A 13,094-nucleotide genomic window follows, 5' to 3' on the forward strand; every position below is an offset into this window, starting at 1 on the left:
AAAGAGAGAGAGAGAGAGAGAGAGAGAGAGAGAGAGAGAGAGAGAGAGCATTTTAAATGACTGTGCACATTATGTGAATAAAGCTTATCTGAATATATTCTTCAGCAGCAAATTTGATTTTATGACTTTGGAATGTCTTGACTTGACAAGGTGAGCCTACAACAGGTATTTATTACTTTAGAAAGCCAAGTAGTGGAAATTCCTCTTTGTTGGCAACAAGTTTGTTGCCATCACCTACACTCAGTTAGATTGGTACTAGGGATGCACAGATACTTTTCGAGTACCAGTGCAGATACTTGGCATTTTCATGAGAACTACCAGGGTTGCAGGGGTTGCAGCTGGGACCTGGCTCTGGCACTCCACCACTGTCCTGAAATCATTAGTCTGTATTGTTTTAGAAAAACTGTCACATGACAATAAACAAAAATGTATCAGTACTCATACTTGTAAGTATTCGGCAAGTACCAGTAATCGTACTCGCAAAACTGGTATCTGTGCATCCCTTTATTTATATTTATAAAAACAAAATCGTACATTAAAATATAGATGTACAAATCCCAGGAGCTCCGTGTGCTCCTTACAAATGACAGCTGCCTCCTAATTTTTGAATTTTTCTCTAGTCTAGTCTTGGAGCTCAAAAGTATCGGTACATGTACTCGTACTTGTACCGAGTACTGTACTTGGTATCTGTGCAACCCTAATTGGTACCCTTTGGGGGACTGACCAGCTGAGCCAGTTTTGGAATGGGGATGACTATAATTAAAACATGCTTAAGTCGGCAATATGTTCCTAAATGGATTGTTAGTCAAAAGTGCCAAGATTTTCTATTGGAAGATCAACAGAACCGGAAAAGAGTAAATACCAATGTTTGTTGCTTGTCTTTGTTCCAAGGAGTTTAATAAGGTTGATGACATAATGGATGTATCTGTTCTACATGTAGACAGACAACTATTTGCATTTTTTGCGGGGTTTGCTGATTCTAAAGCTGGCCATACACCTTAAGGTGCCCACACACCTTACGATAATCGTACGCTAATCGCGGGAAATCCCGCGATCGCACGATTATCGTAAGGTGTGTGGGAGCCGTGCGACCTCTGCTACTGTAAGGTCGCACAACTTTTACCTTAGGAACATGTGCGCACGGGCCGGTGTGCGCAAGCACTGTCCAAGATAGGCAGATTGTACGTGTTTTTAATTACCTTACAACCATCGCAAGACAAAAGTCTTGCGATATTTGTAAGGTGTGTGCCCAGCCTAAAGGTCCCCACACACCTTACGATAATCGTACGATAATCGCGGGAAATCCCGCTATCGTACGATTATCGTAAGGTGTGTGGAAGCCGTGCGACCTCTACTACTGTAAGGTCGCACAACTTTAAACTTACGACATGTTTCAAAACCCGCCGAGCATCGTACGATGTTCGGTGGGTGTGTAGCATGTTCGTGAGATAAAAGCCGGACGGGCCGGTGTGCGCAAGCGCACACTGCCCGTTCGGCATTGCGGTCATGGGAAGCCCGCCCCTCAGGGGGCGTGGCTTGCGATCATCGCAAGTACGATCTGCCTATGCAAGATAGGCAGATCGTACGTTTTTTTAAGTACCTTACAACCATCGCAAGACAAAAGTCTTGCGATGGTTGTAAGGTGTGTGCCCAGCCTTACAATTATCTGCAGATTTTCTATGGTCAGATGGAAAAGGTGCAACAGATTTCTCCATCTACACTTAACTGTGTGTATGGAGTAATCTCCACCTGGGCCAATCTATTGCACTTTTTCCATCTGACCACTGAAAATCTGCAGATAATTGTAAGGTGTATGGGCACCTTTATGTAGAAGAGCTCCGAACCCTGGGGGTCTTTACTTTTTCTCAGCCTAATTGGACAACCTTTCAAGGCTTTTATAGATGTTGAATAAACACATGTATATGCTATATAGTTCACCAGAAAACTTATCAAGTTCAGTCATTAGTGCTCATTCACACAGGCGTGCACATCTCTACAGCATACATGAGTGCAGAGACCTAGGAGGGACAGGTGCCGTGTTTAATTGCATGCAGCTACCTGTACATCCCTATGGGAGGGCACAGCTGCATCAGGCTACATGCTGACTCAAACCTGCACATCCGCACAGGTCTGGATGCACACACTTGGATGCAGACAGTCTTCATCTAAGTGCATGAACCAGACCTGCACCGATGTGCAGGTTTGGGTCAGCATGTAGCCAGGCTATAACTCCTGTATTGGAGGTGACAGGGTCAATAAAGAGAACCTGTCACCTCCAATTGCTATCACACAGGGGATTTATTTTTTCCTGTGTGATAGCAATAAAGTTAGGTGAACAAAAAAATTTCATTGATTAAAAAAAATTTCATTGATTAAAAATGTTTTTTAAATAAATAAAAATTTAAAAAAATAATATGAAATAATTAAATAAAAAAATAAAAGGGTGATTAAAAAAAAAAAATAATAAGAAACAAATTATTACAAAATAAGAAAATAATTATAAAAAATAAACAATAATAAGATTTAAAAAAATTAAAAAGTAAATAAGATAAATAAAAATCTAAAAATAATTAAATTGATAAAAAAATTAAAAAAAAAGAAGAAATAATTAAAGAAAAAAAGTGATAAAAAAGTAAAAAAATAAAGAAACAGTAAAAAAATGTACACTAACCCCGCTGCCCCGCCATCTGGTTGCCATTCTCCATTGATGGGAAAGGGGGGGAGTCTTGGCGGGTGGGAGGAGCGCAGAACTGAACTTGGCCTTGGGGCGGCAGGGAGAGTAAATCCGGCCCTGCATGTAGCTGTGCTCAGTTGCATCCTCCCATAGGGATGCACAGGTGGCTGCACTCAGTTACATGCTACACCAGTCCCTCCTTGCAACATTGGTACAGCTATAATCATTTTTTTAAAACTGATTTACAGGTAAGGACCACCAAGCAAGACAAATAAGAAAATGCTCTGTGTGAAAGAGATAATCCTAGCAGAGTGTTGTTGCTTAGGACACCAAATAATGTGTGACTACAGACTCCAGTGATGGACATCCAGCATGTAGCACATAGTAGCCCTGATTTAGTACGGTATCCGCTGAAAGAGAATAGCAGTCAAATTGCAACCTCTTACTGCATTAAAAAAAATGTTTTACATTTACAGAAAAATCCCTTGTGAGTATTAACCAGCAGTTGCTGTCACCTGCACCCTTTTTAGCACCTTCAGTCTGCACAATATTGAGTGTTTTCCCCATGAGGAATTCTGTGACTCATGATTTTATGCACGCTTGAGTTGTCAGCTCTAGTTGGAAAAGAGTTATTCTGTAAGTGTAATACCACTACACATATTGTATATTGCCCTGCATAATCAGGCACTGATTTTCTTTGGAAGGATTCTCAATTGGAGCTCTACTTAAAAAATTAAAACAGTCATCTCCAGGTCGATCATGTTGTAATAAGAGAAAAACTGTTGGTAAAAGCCAATCATAATAGCAAGAAATGTCATTTTTAAAAGGATATGAAATAGGCTTCCTCCAGACACTTTCCATCCTATTAGAGTAAAAGTACTAGCACCAATGCAGAAGTGGCTTATGCTGCCCTCGGAAAGTCAGCGTTCATGAAGTGATTGCAGTAATGTCCGCTTCAATTTGTTGCATACATCCTGAAAGTCTATACAGGGCCGGCCTAAGGCACCCTGTGCGAGAAAGCTTTAATTTTTTTACTGTTGGGGGGGGGGCTTTGGTAAAATATCAGGGGTCTAAACTAGGGATGTCCAGATACCAGTTCAGATACCAGTGCCGATACTTGTCATTTTCATGAGAACTACCAGGGTTGCAGAGGTTGCAGCTGGGACCTGGCTCTGGCGTTCCACCACTGTCCTGAAATCATTCGTTGATATTGTTTTAGAAAAACAAAAACATTTTAAAAAAATGTACTTGTATCTGTGAGTGCTTGGACAAGTATCAGTACTTGGAAAAATGGTATTGGTGCATCACTTATATATGTTTATTAAAAAAATAATGCATTAAAATGGGGATGTACAAATCCCAGGAGCGCCGTGTGCTCCTTAAAAATGACAGCTGCCTCCTAACTTTTGAATTTTTCTCTAGTCTAGTCCTGGAGCTGGAAAAGTATCTGTACATGTACTTGTACTTGTACCGAGTACAGTACTTGGTATCTGAACATCCCTAGTCTAAACAAACCCCTGACATTTCCCTTTTGAAATAGAAAAATAAATTGAGGACACATAGTCCTCAATCTCTTTTTCTGCAGCCAAACTGGAGATAGCAAGATAGCAATACTTACTATCAACCAGTTATGAATGGATAGAAGCCCTGTGTCAGGGCACCACCCTTACTTAACTGGTTGGCAGCATTTTGGCTTGGCTGCCGTTCCACCCACCTGTGATTCCTCCTTTGTCTGAGTAGACTGTGTAATGTTGCTCACTACTCCCAGGCTCCCTCTTAAGGCCAAACAGGAGAGCATCATCTAAGGGAGCCAGATGGGAGTTTCCTGTCTCTGAGTGATGATGTCATCACACTCACTATTTAAACTGCTTCAGTACAATCTGAGCTTGTCCTTGCGTGGTTTTACCTGCTAGTGCTTACCTGCTGCTTTTTATATTCTGATTCCATGTATGACCAAATTCTGTGTGACGTTCTCCTCTGCTTCCTGCTCCTGGCTTGTTCCTGACAACGCTGATCTCTGTGTTGCTGACCTGGCTTATACTACTACCCACTCCGGCTCCTGACCTTGGCTTGTTCCTGTTTATGATATTTGCTTGTTCCTGTTGACACTTCTTAATAAAGTATTTTTAACTAGCACCTTATGCTTGTCTGGTTTTCAGTGTGCGCTGACACCTCTGTACTAAGCTGCTTCTACCCATTCAGAAACTCATGAATGAACAGGAAGTGATGTAAAGCACTTCCTGTTCATGCATAACTGGGGACACATAGTACTATGTGTCCCCAGTTGTTTACAAACATTGGAGTGATCAGCTGATTACTCCAGTTTTTGTGCTGCACACAGAGGATTGGTAAATATTACACATATAAAGCAATCCTCCGCTCAGCCATCCTGAAAGTGACAGGAGCCGTTCGGCCACGCACAGAGCCACTCGGCCATCCTGGATTTGCCAGCCGGTTTCAGCGAGCCATTTCTCCTCGGATCCCAGCTGCCTCCGCCCATACAGGCAGGGCAGAGCAGCGGGGATCCGGGGAGAGCCTGCAGGCCAATGTCATGGGCTTGATGGCCTTGTGGGGAATCTGGCCATGCCATCAGCTTGTGTCATAGCAAACTGTGTTGGCCACCTGGCGCCTCTGTTGCCATGGCTCCCTTTGTGGCTGCACAGCTCGCACATCCCAAAGGGTGGCTCTGGCCCCATAGGCTGTAATTGACAGCTGTCTCCCTGTAAGCGAAAGCTTTACTGCCTAATCATACAATTTCATATGTTTCATCATTATTTTTTTTAAGCGAAAGTAATGTTTTCCTTTAGAAGCTTGATATGCTCTATGCAAATTATCAGCATACTGTACTTGCTAGTAGTCATGTTTTATGTTCATCCTCTTCTGAAGAAATTCGCATCATACAGACGCAGTGATTCTTTCTCTTTTTAGACTCTCCATGTCATTATGGGTTTCAGCTCTAACAAAAACTTTCAGAATGTGCTAGGTTTTCTAAGCCCCTTTCCAAACGCTGACAGGGTTATTCAAAAAGGGGTGAAGAGTTTGGAGAAGGCAGGAGAAGTGAACAGTCTAGGACAACATAGCTAAACTGAAAAAAAGTGCATTGACGTTAAGGGAGATTGTGTTGAAAAGAAAATGTCTTTTCTTTCTGTGTGAGTCTACAGACCTTCGAAACACACAATGTAATGAATAAATTATTAAATGTATTTTTTTTACTGTGACTTTGTACCATCCTCTTGTAATCCCCTTTACAACAGCACTCCGGCCAGGGAGAGAGAGGGCCAGGGCCACAATCAAATGTGCTGCATGAAAATATGCTGAAAAGGAACACACCAATAACAGAAGAGGGCCTAGTGAGCAGACAGATGACTTGATTACTCTATTGCTGCTCCTTCACTGTCTAGTCAGAAGGCTGGAGGTTGGAGAGACGACACCACTGGATTTCTAACTGTAACAGAGAAAGTGGTGTCATCCTCCTGGCTTTTCTGTGTGATGGGGCTGTGAAAAACATAGGAGTATAACACAAATCCTTTGGCAGGTAAAAAATCTCAGTTATATGTATTTAATCTATGTATTCCAAGTTTATATTTACCACCAATCCTTCTGGAACATTTTTAAACACTACAAACTCAAAATTCAATAAGGTTAGGCAATTAAATGTACACCACAGGTAAAACAATTTTAAAAAGCAACCACAGTTGAAACATCTTCTGTACAAGTAGTTATGATGACTATTGTATTTCTATAAATTCTTTTGTGTTTTTTGGAGTGCCATTTTTCACCCATGTCAGTATTTCCCACTTTATATTGCTGTTGTAGCTTGGAGAGTGTGGCACCATTTTTAGTTTCTAAGGGCAAGTTCACACCATTTTCCAGACCAGATCTGGATCGCAGTGGATTGCGTTTTTGCCGCTATTTTGCCACGTTTGGACTTTGTTTTTGCTTAAAATGGTCTTACAGGTGTGTTCCAGTGCGTTCCAGTGCATTTGTATGTGTTTTGATGCTTTATTATTCATTCCAGTGCATTCCAGACCAGACAAAATAGGACAATCAGTATTTTTCTGGTCTGGTCTGGAACATACTGCGCTGGTGTGAATAGAGGCCAGTAATAGCACAGGGATACATTAGGATGCATTTTTGGTCCGGAAACAATCTGGTGTGGACTGGAGATGATCCAGACATGGTGTGAATGGGCCTTAATGTGCTGAAACATGCAGAAGGTCCAAGAAAGTAATCAGAAATCATGTTGGATTGCTTCGGCAGCTCTAATCTAATAAAACCTAAATGGTTTAAATAAGCCTGTTTGTCTGTTTTGAAATATAGCTAAGGTTTTAACCTGGCAAGAATAAAAAATAAAACAACAAAAAAGTCAATTTTGCCAAAACGCAATCAATTTTTTGTGACCAGATTCACTTGGGGCAATATCAATCCCATCTCCTTGCAACCGATCGAAACCACCATTTTATCAGGGCTATTCTCAAAAGGTTGAAGAGTTTGGAGAAGGCAGGAGAAGGGAACAATCTAGGCCAAAATAGCTGATTTGGAAAAATTCTCCAATTCAGCTCACTTTCCAGTTCAGCTATGTTGTCCTAGATTGTTCACTTCTCCTGCCTTTTCCAAACTCTTCACCCTTTGTGAATAACCCTGTATGTCTTTGATTGCTTTGCGATTTTGATCGATCTACCAATTTGCCCTGTGTACGGCCAGCTTTAGTGTCATCATATGAGCAGTAGGAAAGTTCATATTGTGACCAATAGCCTTGTACATATGAAGCCGATGAATTTTAATATTTTCAATTATAACCGAACTTATCCTGACCTCTGCATTCTGTGAAAACTGCTGCATTATCAGTACAATTTATGGTGACAGATTCCTTTCATTACAATATTATTATTTATATTATTACTACCACAGACTGTAATTAAAGTGAATTGATCACAACTTGAAAAGTTATGTGTTTTATTATTTTAATATCTGCATAATTATGGTTTCCTAAGAGATTCTAAAGCAATTAAATAAATTGTGTCTCCCTAAATAATTTCACTACAAAGATAAATGACTACTGTTTTCTTTTAACACTTATATGAAGGGGTGCATTAGGTGATATATTTTAGGTTAAATTGGATATGAAAGACTATCTAAAGGAAAGAGATGCCAGAAATGTATGCACATTATACCCATTTATGCTAGTTTTTATGCTAGTTTGTTATGTATTTGGGGAAAAAAAGGACAGGCTAGTGAAGCAGTAAAACGCAGTACAATGAGAGGAATATCTCTCATTTTACAGGTTTGTAGTGGTTTAAAATTAAAGAGCCTTTTTCAGTGCTGCACAAAATGTATTACTATGGCCAGGCATGGTTAGTGTACACAGCGTTTCAATGCCATTAGTCTACATAATCAATCATTTCAAATATTGTTCTACAGTTTCTTCAAAAGCCACAGCTATCCTGCAGTAGTCTGAACCCTTTTGTAGCCAGAGTTCATTGAAACTTTGATGCCCAGACCAAATTTACCAGTCAGTTACGTTGACTACAGCTCTATGACTGATTAGTTTAAAAACAGGGTCCACAAACTAGGAATTAGCTGCAATGTTAGTCAAAATACCCATGTTGTAGGGAATAGGGTATAGGCTGTATCTAAAGCAACATTTTGGGGTTTTTCTTTTAATTTTGGATAGAGTACGAAATGGTTAGAACACCATCATTTTTTTAATTGCTCTCCATGTCAATGCTGGGGAGATCCACCATCTCTATTTGTCCTGGCCACCATTGTCACTGGGATAGAAAATAAGAGAGAATTACATATTTTGCGTTTTCCACAAAACAGTGATAGTTGGGAAACCTTCCAATGGGAACATGTGTTCCAGGGACAGCTGTTTAACCATTTGAAGACCAGTTGTTTACACCCCTTTCCTGGCCAGGCCATTTTTCAGTATTCAGAGATGCGGTACTTTGACTGACATTTATTCTGTCATACAACGCTGTACTGAAATACATTTTATACCATTTTTTGGGGGACAGATAGAGCTTTCTTTTGGTGGTATTTATTCACCACTGGAATTTTTTTTTTTTTACTATATTAAGGAAAAATTATTGAACATTTTGGGAAAAAACGTTTTTTTTTACATTATGTTTGGAAACAAATATTATTACCCAATTGTTTGGTAAAATATAAAAGACAGGGTCACGTCGGGTAAATAGACACCAAACATGTCAAGCTTTAAAATTGCACGCACCCGCAAAATTGCAAAAAACTACCATACCCTAAATTGACCATAGGTGACGCTTTAAAAGGTTTTACCACTTATCAGTTTAGTGTTATCAGTGATTGATGGCCCTATAATTATTGCTCTCACTCCGACGTTTGCAGTGATATGTAACATGTGCGGCGTAATGGGCGCAATCATTGTTTTCGCAAGTATGCACACCCGACGCATGTTTGCATGTGTATATGTATGTGTGTGTTTTTTTAATTCTTTTTCATGTCTAACTTAAAAACATTTTTTTGCAACTTTATTTTTTTTCCTTTTTTTCCCACGTAACGTTATTGCTATCACATAGGGGGCTAAGAAACATCGCTTCCGCATTCTGACACCGTAGGGAGATCGTGTACCGATCTCCCTCTGATCCCCTGTCACAGAGCCACCATGCTGGTCCCGGGCTCGCACCGGGCACAGTGGAGCCCGGGACCAGCGGGACAACGGGAGGGGGGCCGCAGGGGGGGGGGCGCAGGGTGGACGACGACACCGATTGGCACCTTATACAAGTGATCCACTTGTATGTAAACAGACATCGCTGCCTGTTTTTAAATTTAGGCAGTTTCCCGAGTGGTCGTGTCTGGTGGGACGTTTGAATACGCCTGCTCAGATCTGGGCAGCTCCCGGCCAACCGTATTTTCACAACGGCCGGGAGGCGGTTAAGAGGGGATTTCTCACTTTGGAGAAATTTCCTGTTACTTCCTGTTATGTCTACAGGATTGTGTATAGAAATCTCCCCAATAAAACACAAATGGCAAAAAAACCTATTCAACATCTATTGAAATGAAAAAAATATATTTTGACTTTAGATATGTATAAATAGGTATATTGCAGTCACTGTGCTGTTACACAGTTGTAAAAATATCACATAATGCATAGTCATAGTTAATATTCATATTCATGCGAAATGAGAATCACATTAATTTTAGTTAGTTTAGTTTAGTTTTAGTTAATTTTCCTTAAGTCATTATCTTTGGTGTTAGTATAGCTGGTTATCATACTGCCATCTTGTGGGCGTTTTGGTTATTGCACCATGTTTTTCTGAATTCCCTCCCCTTGTGTGTAATGTACCGCCCTTTTTCTCCGAGTAATCTTTTGGTGTCATGGCTGACTATAATATGGCCAAATGCACATGCATATGCTTGCTTGGAAACATTACCTTCTCTGAACTTCAAATACCGTCTGTTCATTCATTTGCTGTATCCTGTTGTCTGCTGTAACCCTGGTGCATCCAATAAAGCACTTCATGGATGAAAAGGTATTTGGTGAGTTCAGCTATCTATTAAGGATTGTCCACAGTGATTATATCTGCTTGTAGAGGTTTAGAGGTCTCGGCAAGGTACAACAATCAGAGTCAGAATAGTCACAAAGTGAATGAAGGTGGTTAACCATTATATGTTTCCTTATTCTATTAAATAAAACCCAGTTATTGCGAATATGGATCTGATGCTAACACTGTATTACTGAAACTATGGAGATGGTGCTTCTTTAACATGTGTATATTTACTCCAAGGGTCTTTTAGACCCCAAACATATAGCTCTCCACTGAATTAGGACCTTAGCAGGCCATTCTCCAGACCACTTTTTACTTAACAGCACTAAGACCAATGCTTTACCATTGGCGGTACTTCCCAAGATCCATCAGTGTCTATAAACCATTTCTATCTGAATACATTAGTTCTGGTAAATAGTACAAATAATTTACGCCCATTGTAACCTTTGCAGTACAAGGAACTACATATTATAACCCATGAAACATTTCCCACTTCCAATCTCATTCCATTTGGGTAACTGTTTTTTTACTGTGGGAAAACAAAGACAAATAACGCTCACAATTATGTGCAAATGGTGACTATTGAACAACCACATCTAAACCTAATGTGCAACTGCATCTATTCATTACATTATGCACATTTCAAATGCCTGAAAAGCAATACATTATATTCATTTACAATCATATGACAACAGTTCTGAGTCCGTTGTTTTGCTTCTAATGGACTCTGTACCTTATTGAACAATAGTTATAAGTGCTTGCTTCTTTTCAAATATAGCGTGCCTCTACCAATTGGTCCTAGTACAACCCCGCAAACCAAAGAGCCTTTAGCTGCCCAGATACATAAGGAGCAAACATTTCTTTAATTTATTTTTTCATAACTGCAAAATAATGGCATAGTTATATTATATTCTAATGTCAAAGACAAGCTGAGCGCACGCTGCCTAACTTCTTTAAACAGTTACCATGGAAATGCATTTTACTGGATCTGATATCAGACCATGAGGTAAAAGCAAAAGCACGGTTTAGTTGTATTGACAATTAGAACACATCTGCAAAGAGGTAGCCAGCGATAAGTACCACAATTTGCTTTCCCTTCATTATTTGGGAGGAAGCATTAGATTTATATAATGTTCAAACATGTGTAAAAGCAAAATAAAACAAAAACAAAAAAGGCAATATGAGACACAAAGATTTTTTCCTTTGGGACAGCTGTTTAACGCGATTACAAGTCCATAAAATCAATATAAATAACAGATTGCTGTAAAACCACATATTGCTCTTATGGGATATATTTTAAACATTTGCAGTAACATTATCTTTTTTTATTAGGATTGCAGTAACCCAGGGAAACTGTATAAAATCAATTTTCATTTCTCTCTACAGTTACTGAAATTTGATGCCTGCGTCATTGCTATGGGTTATCGCACATAGCTGTCACGTGCACAGGGCAACAAAGATAAATGGTATTCAGGTGCGATTACTTGCAAAATATAATTATGCCAAGCTACAATACTATAAATTGCATTCACTTCGATGTATACCATTTAAGCATTTATACACTCTTCTGAACGTATTATTTATAATTATTGTCCTATTACATTTAAATTATGCTTCATCAAAATCAAACCTGTTTATTGCATTGTCTTAGGGAAGCTGATTCAAAATAGTAGTTGCATAATGGTTAAAAGTGCTGTATCCTCCATGAGGTTACATATTTAAAGATTACTGTTACAGGTGGCTATAACATGCATTTATTTAAAGCAGAACAACTACTGTTCCCAAAACAATGTCACATTAAACACGAGCTGCTTATCGCAGGCCTTTGTGCTACGGAGATGTGATTGCTGCCAAGGCAACTGGAATACACTAACCCTGCTTAGCATAGTATGAGTTAAAGAGGTCAGGTAGTGTAGATAGGTGAGGGGTAAGCTTTTTCTTGGTCGTGAACTAGACAAACAGTTAGACTTGCAGTGATAAGTAACAGGTACAGCACAGATCAATAAAGCAAGAAATTCTAGCAATGGAGTACTCACTGATTCCTGTATGTGTCTGGCTGAACGCAGTAGCCACCAGCCCCGGGAGCAGAGTTTCTCTCAACGCAGATGGAAGAGTCATCATATTTCATACATATACCACACCAAGTAGAAATAATCACTGGAAAAGAGAGACTGCTTCTCTATAAACTGTTGCTGCTGCCGGGAAATAAGCTCTCACCAAATAAAAAATAAAAAGACCACACTTCAGAAAGAGCGATCTGTTAAGTGCGTCTTTATAATGAAATGAATCTGCTGCTCTCCTTTCCTCTGACTGAGATTGGTTGAAGGCATTCTGATATTTCAAAACTAACCAACCAGAAAGCCCATATGCTTTCACCACGTAATTTACCTATTCAAGCCTTCCACTAGGTGACTGTTTGAAACAGAAAAAGAACTGATCAGCTCCTTTGGAGACTATTTGTTCAAAATCTTGACAGATATTTTTCACAGTGCTTATGTCATTCTTTTTCTAATATTCACATTTCAATTAATTTTGGATGAAGCAATTAAGACAAGCTGAAATTCTCTATTTTTACTTACTGTTAGTTATTAAAGCTTTAGGCTGCATATAAAGCTCGATGACTTCTGCATGCTTCATAGAGCCAATGGATAGGAGTTAACCCATTTGCAACCAGTCAACATGCTTTACATAGATCGTTTCAGATGGGCTGTGCAGGGTCACTTTCAGGTGGGCTGTGTTGGGTCTCAGGTGGGCTCTGAGTCCAGTGCTTTACTAATTCCAGAGTCCAGTGCGTTACTAAGTCCTGAGTCCAGTGCGTTACTAAATGGATAGATGTCACCAGCACACCAACAATGTTGTAGTCCAAAAAGGTAATTTATTGGATCCCCCACACA

The 13,094-nt window shown here is 39.7% G+C and overlaps 1 protein-coding gene across 1 annotated transcript in view; it reads right to left on the reverse strand.

Annotated features, from left to right (window-relative positions):
- ARHGAP24 (Rho GTPase activating protein 24) overlaps positions 1-12,401 on the reverse strand; it is a 600,350-nt gene extending 587,949 nt beyond the window's left edge. The window contains exon 1 of the mRNA XM_018576195.1: positions 12,237-12,401. Coding sequence (XP_018431697.1) covers positions 12,237-12,321 — 85 coding nt within the window. The 5' untranslated portion in view covers positions 12,322-12,401. The remainder of the gene's footprint in view (positions 1-12,236) is intronic.
- Between the last annotated feature and the right edge of the window lie 693 nt (positions 12,402-13,094).

Source organism: Nanorana parkeri, unplaced genomic scaffold, assembly GCF_000935625.1.
Source record: "Nanorana parkeri isolate BGI_ZX_2015 unplaced genomic scaffold, ASM93562v1 scaffold59, whole genome shotgun sequence".
Taxonomy (NCBI): Eukaryota; Metazoa; Chordata; class Amphibia; order Anura; family Dicroglossidae; genus Nanorana; species Nanorana parkeri.